The 6,146-nt window shown below is 38.6% G+C and overlaps 1 protein-coding gene across 1 annotated transcript; it reads right to left on the bottom strand.

Annotated features, from left to right (window-relative positions):
- Positions 1-474: 474 nt before the first annotated feature.
- zgc:171929 (uncharacterized protein LOC100124596 homolog) lies at positions 475-4,744 on the bottom strand. The gene is made up of 4 exons (XM_020648907.3): positions 3,497-4,744; positions 3,130-3,353; positions 2,102-2,291; positions 475-903 (listed from the first exon to the last, which is right to left on the bottom strand). The coding sequence occupies exons 1-4, from the start codon at positions 3,594-3,596 to the stop codon at positions 581-583; spliced, it is 837 nt and encodes a 278-aa protein (XP_020504563.3). The 5' UTR covers positions 3,597-4,744; the 3' UTR covers positions 475-580.
- Positions 4,745-6,146: the final 1,402 nt, after the last annotated feature.

Genomic DNA, 6,146 nt, shown 5'->3' on the forward strand with positions numbered 1-6,146 from the left:
TTGAACTTGCCTTAGGTTATTAGGTTCTTTATTTCTTTGGTTTTTTAGACCAGGGTTGGAATTTCCTTTTATACTTTCTTTTGCAAACTTTAGACAGGTGGGTAATAATTCTAGAGCAATACACTGAACCTCAGATATATCCTATATGTCCGATATGTACTGGGTGTACCACTATCCCTCCTCACTTGCACAAAATAATTAACTGTGAGCAGATTTCTGTCCCCTTGACTTGCAATTATTTGGATCTCCCTTTTGTGACAATTTAGTTGTTTGGTTGATTGCCTTAATAATTAGCCACGTTTGTCCAAAAATGTGTTTTTACATAATAAAACCAACATTAAAAATACTTTTCCTTTCATTTGAATTTCAACTAATCATAGTGAGAGAAAGAGAAACTTTTGAAATAGGAAAATAGAGGAGTATTGCAGAAGCAGTAGCTGATGAATGAACATTGAAAGGGTACAGACACATATATCAGAAAGTGATACTTATTTGGATACTTTATTAAATTAGCAACATTTTTTACATCTACCAGTGGCTTATAAATACAATGCATTGCAGTTCAACATTTTAATGAGCACTACATGTAGTATGCAGGATTTGAGTACAGCAGGAAGGGGTGGAGTTTACGGTCTGCTGAGGCAAAGCTGCTGTTGTTGTGGGCCTGGCGACGGTAGTATCTGCGTAAGGAGGGGCTCCCTGGGTGGCACTGCCTCATATGTAGGAAGTACTCATCGGGGCGGCTTGAGGTGTAACCACAATCCTCACACACAAAGATCTTGGAGCGTCTCTGACGGTAGGCATACTGTTGATGAACGCCGTGAATCTTCCTCATATGGGACTCAAGAGAGCAGCGCTGCGTGAAGGCTTTCTCACACAGCTCACACTTGTAGGGACGTATACCTGCAGCACAAGAACAGAAATAAGGACGTTTCTAAAATGCTAAGACTTCATTTACAGATGTATTTGAGTGGCTTTCAGTTGTCTGACAAATCATGAAACAAGGCTGCTGCTGTCATAACATTGTTGAGAAGCAGAAAAAGAACAAATTATTAATAACTATATCCCCAAATAACAAAAAAAAAAGACAAATAAATTCCAATTTACACCTTTTTTTTATCTGGACTGCAAGAAGACAACATTTTTAAGTGGTAGGGGTATGTATTGCTATTTCTCAATCAAAAAGCTTTTCAGTAGCTGAGCTCTTTTTTTGATCAAGGAGTGTGTTCATTATCACACAAGCTGCATTTTCCCAAACATTCCTGAACCAGTTTCCCATCTGTAGCAAATGACATTAAACTTGGATCATTAAGTGACGATAATATGATATGATATGAAGTAAAGTATGTGTACTGCAGAGCAGCAAAACATTTGTAGATACCTTCAGATCTTTCAAATATTTGAAGACCTCAGATATTTTTGCAAGAAGTAAAGCATCTCCACTAAATGGTACTATCGATACATCAAGCTTTTGTTTCTGAGTGTGGGATGGAGTGGGATGTTACACCCTCCAATAATGATTCTGTATCATTGCTGACATAATAACCATAACCAACACTGAGTCATGCTGCTATCATGGCAGACATTCCAAAAATGAGAGTTCTGTGTTTCAGACTCTTTAAAATAAAAACGTATTTATTTAAGTAGAATTAAAATCAATTACATACTACAGATACAACATTTGAAAATTAACATTAAACTCAGGATCTCAGAAGATAGATCCATCTCTAAATAAATTGATTGGTTAATGTGGTTGTAGAGGGTTACAGTATGTAGAGTAACGGTTGTCAAAAGTAAGCAGCTTTAAACATCAGTAAAGTTGAATACACCATATCTGCTTTTAATGCAGTGCTTTCAGATTTAAGGTTATTTGAGGAAAACTTTTTTGTCTCCCAGATCTTAAAAGTTATACTTTGAGTGAGAAATTAGTCTGACACATAGAAAAAATAGACTACACATCCATATTGCAAGGAGAGGGTCTAGTGTTCATTGCATTCTCTCCCATAACCTTTATGATACTCTGTACCAGATGAGTATGTGTGTGTGCGTGTGTGTGTGTTGACGTGTGTGTGTAAGGGTGAGAGCAATGTTCATTCCTGACCTGTGTGTGTTCTCATATGCCTCTTGAGATCGAAGGTGTCATTGAATCCTTTGCCACAGAATCGGCAGGGATGCCTCTTCACCAGGCTGTGGCACTTGAGGTGTCTGGTCAACATGCGCTGAAGGGGGAATATTTTGTGGCACAATGAGCATACAAAGTCTCCCGAGCCGGGAGTGGAGCGGAGACGGGGCTGGAAGAGATTCGATTAGTTCACAAATGTGTTTAAAATATGACATTATCACAACACATGTGCTTCTCAATTGACATAAAGACAATTTGTAGGAGAAAGTGTTGATAATATGCAGCACAAGTACCTATCATTCCAGTCAACCGCTTCAAAATCCTTTTTATACAGGTTAACCCACCTCAGGCATACTCTGGTTTCAAGCTAAATTATCATACAAGAGCTCTTTCTTTCTACATAAACATTACTTTATACTTCAACATGAAACATTGTAATGAACCGCAACACCACAGTTAAAGGAAGGTGTGTTTATACAATAAAGGACAGTGGGGACATGTCTACACAAATCTATTCACTGAGGCAGAGAGAGGGGGAGGGAGAAAACAGGTTCTTAAACTGCAGTCAGGTTTTCCACGTCTGATAAAACTGAGCTGCATTTTTAGATGCAAGCCCGGGGAGGGTCTAGAAAAAGGGATATACTGTATGTACCTCGTCAACCAACTCAATTTTTTGTTAGTTTTTGGCACTCATTGAACATAATATGAATCCCCCTCTTTGGGTAAAAACAGGAAAACTAAAATCAGACTGCATCTGCAGTTGATTCTGTTCTTACACCCTTTCTCTAGTTTTCATTTCTGTTAAAAGCAGACAGCTAGTTGTCCTGCTTTTACAACCCTGCTCTCACTGACTCTTTTTGTACTATTATCTGTAAAAAGGACAGTGATAACACACAAAGCTGCTGCCACATGGAGGTGGCAGAAACACAGACTGAAAAGTAAGTTTGGTAGTTGTCTGGTGCCATATATTCACCCTGGATGTTGTAGGAGATGTTGTCTGAGCTTACCTTGGCTCTGTTAACCAGTGCCATTGCACTGGGATGGTACAAAGAGCTGCGGAGCATCAATGTGGACCAGCCAGGCCTGGTGTCAGCCGCTGATCCTGTTAAAGGCACAGGCACTCTCATCCCTTCTGCTGTCACACTTGCCTCGGAGGACACTGTGTGAGGGATGGGGGTGCTCTGTTGGCCGTCAGGACAGAAGGATTCGTGCTGCTGTGCATTTTCATTCACTAAAATGAGAAATATAGTAACACTTTCGTCCTAAATTATTATGTATATTAATTACATCTACAGAAATACATCTTGATTTGTCTAAAAACACTTTGCTTCAGTTTAATTTTGACAAATTAATTGAATTTTTTAAGATACTTACCAGGAATATTGTCTTCTTTCCACTCAAGCTGTTCGGGTTCTTTCCATTGCCATGCTCCACATGCCCCTCGTTTCTTTTTCACAAGGAAAGACCTCGGCATTCTCTGAATTTTCCTCTTTTTTGTTTTCTGTTTATCTGTCTTTTAACAGACCATACCAGTGCTTGCACACAAATTACACACTGCTTTCAGCTTTTATCTGCTATGGACTAGATAAGATCTCACCAAACTTTCAGTCTGAACATCCAGCCGTCTTCCCTCGACTACCTGTAGGATCAGAGTCACAGCAAAATCACAGCACTCATTTCCATAACTCTCTGGGAAGAGAGATGTTTGTGTGTGTGTGTGTGTGTGTGTGTGTGTGGATGGGTGTGTGTGCACATGCATGCATGCTGATGTATATGTGTGTACACGTGTGTGTGTGCGCGTGGCTGCATGGGTGTGTTTGGAGGAGAGGGGGAGATCTGTTTTTTGTCTGGAATAAACCTGTGTACCTGTGATGACTGTGCACTTGCGCCATTTTAACTGGTCCCCCACTGGTTTTGCATGTCAGGTAGTGAGAATCCGGGGAAATTCACATTCAAGTGGCCCTTGGCATGCAAATGTTTGGCCCTACCAAGCCCTGGCCCCAGACAAAGGGCACGGTTGGAGTAACAGGAGCAAGCACAGAGAGCCACAGCCTTAACTGCTAGGTAAATCAGCTCTTTCTTTTTTTTTGGCTCCTTTCTGCTGCAATTGTATAGTAGGATTACAGAGGATGCAAAATGCTGATAAAGGCCATTCACACATTCACAATAGATGTCAGGCACTTGTCATCTGTTGACTGTGTACTTTACATAATAGGACATATATACATGCCTCCTGTTTTGTTGCTTCGTACTGCTCACCAAGTACATAGTTAACAAAAAGGTGTTGTAGGAATGAATGGATTAGGATTAGGTTTACAAATAAACTGTTTTAAGTATTTATGTTATTATTTATACATTTATTTTAAGTTTTTCTTCCCTATTTTTTGTAGAAGTTGACCAATGGCAGATTTGGATAACCCTGTCTAATTGTCAGCGTATGCTGTAGAGGAAAATAAACTGCATCCTCTTCCACTGGACTCTGCAAGGCAAATACAGAAGCAACCCGAGACTAAACCTCATCATGCAAATTACAAGAAAGGTCATTTCAAGAACATCTGCAGGATCAGGTACCTCAAACTGTACAGTACTGTATTATGTCCTGCTAAATTTAGACAAACATTTCAGTTCTGTCTACAAAACATTTACAAAACTGTGGACATCATCCCATTAAGGAATAATGAAGAGGGAATAAAAATCAAACAGACGCATTCTTTCAGCCTGATGGTCAGTGGTTGTCAGGTGAACTGTGTTGCTACAATATTCAAAATAAAAATAAAAGACAAACTCATAAAGCACTGTTGAAGCATAATTGCAATTTTAAATGTTAAGATTTTTTTTTAGGGAAGATACACTTAATACAATTAATTATGTATATCTGTAGTCTACAGGTAATGTAACTATATGGCTAGTAATAACATATGATTAACTGATATGTGTTGACGTGTATGTAGTTTTAGTGTTGAAGGAAACTGTTGATTGTACTGTGTGTTGTTGCTGTCTGGAGCTGTGCTGTAACTGTATGCAAACCAGCAGCCTGTGTGCTGCAGAATGAAAATCAAAAGGAAGCTCCACTTCACTCTGTAGCTGACAGACTCTTCATGTGACGTATTGTGTATTTCATTTATATATTTTTTCCATCAACTTCAGTTCCACCACTGACACGCTGAGCCATGTAGTATGTGGATAAATGATAAAAGAAAGACATAATAATGTTAATGGCAAATAGACTTCTAGAAAGGGTTTTCTAATCTTCTCAACACTCAAAGTATAAAGTAGTGTAGTTGTGCCTTAAGAAGTGGGTATACTCTGAAATCCCCCCCATTTTTTTTTCTATAAGTGACCAGTACTGCAGAGAATAATCGGCCTCTGTTATAAACAGTGACAGGAATAACTACTCTTGTATATTTAGTTAGTGTGTACTAACCAGTTAGAGACAGAGAGTAGGGAGGGTCATCCCTTCACCATCCTAAAAATTGCAATTACTGAATATTGTCAACCAATCATTGGTGTAAATCAGAGCATATTTAGAAGTGAGTATGTCACAGAATGTAAAAAAAAATAGTAACTGGACCCAAAGTGCAGAAACCAAAAAAACTATTTATTATCAACAAAAAGGCAACAATTAAACATGACATAGAACAATGATCTGACATAGAAGGGAAGGGACACTGAGACTAAATAGACATGGGTAATCAAACACAGGTGAGACCAACAAGACACAGGTGAAGACAATCAGGGCAATCAAGACTGGAGGGAAACACACAGAAGCAGGAAGAAATACAAGACTAAAAACATTGAAGACAACTGGAAATAAATCATGTAACATTGAAGACACAGAAACTCAAGAATGTAACATCAAGACACACTAGAACATAAAGAAACACTAGGATAACAGATTATAAAATAAAACAAGAAACACTGAGGATTAAACTAGGAAACACACAAGGGAAACAAGCAACACTAGGCTAAATAACAAGCAAACCTAAACTTTGAAAGAAACAAAATACTAAATCAAATCATGACA

Source organism: Labrus bergylta, chromosome 14 (assembly GCF_963930695.1).
Source record: "Labrus bergylta chromosome 14, fLabBer1.1, whole genome shotgun sequence".
Taxonomy (NCBI): domain Eukaryota; kingdom Metazoa; phylum Chordata; class Actinopteri; order Labriformes; family Labridae; genus Labrus; species Labrus bergylta.

What these genes read in the sequence shown, in the direction of transcription:
- zgc:171929 (XM_020648907.3), bottom strand. Translation starts at nt 3,596, where the DNA reads ATGCCGAGGTCTTTCCTTGTGAAAAAGAAACGAGGGGCATGTGGAGCA. An exon ending in GAAAGAAGACAATATTCCTG is followed by an intron (nt 3,354 to 3,496) that starts GTAAGTATCTTA and finishes TTCTCATTTTAG; the next exon opens with TGAATGAAAATGCACAGCAG. An exon ending in CACTGGTTAACAGAGCCAAG is followed by an intron (nt 2,292 to 3,129) that starts GTAAGCTCAGAC and finishes AATCTCTTCCAG; the next exon opens with CCCCGTCTCCGCTCCACTCC.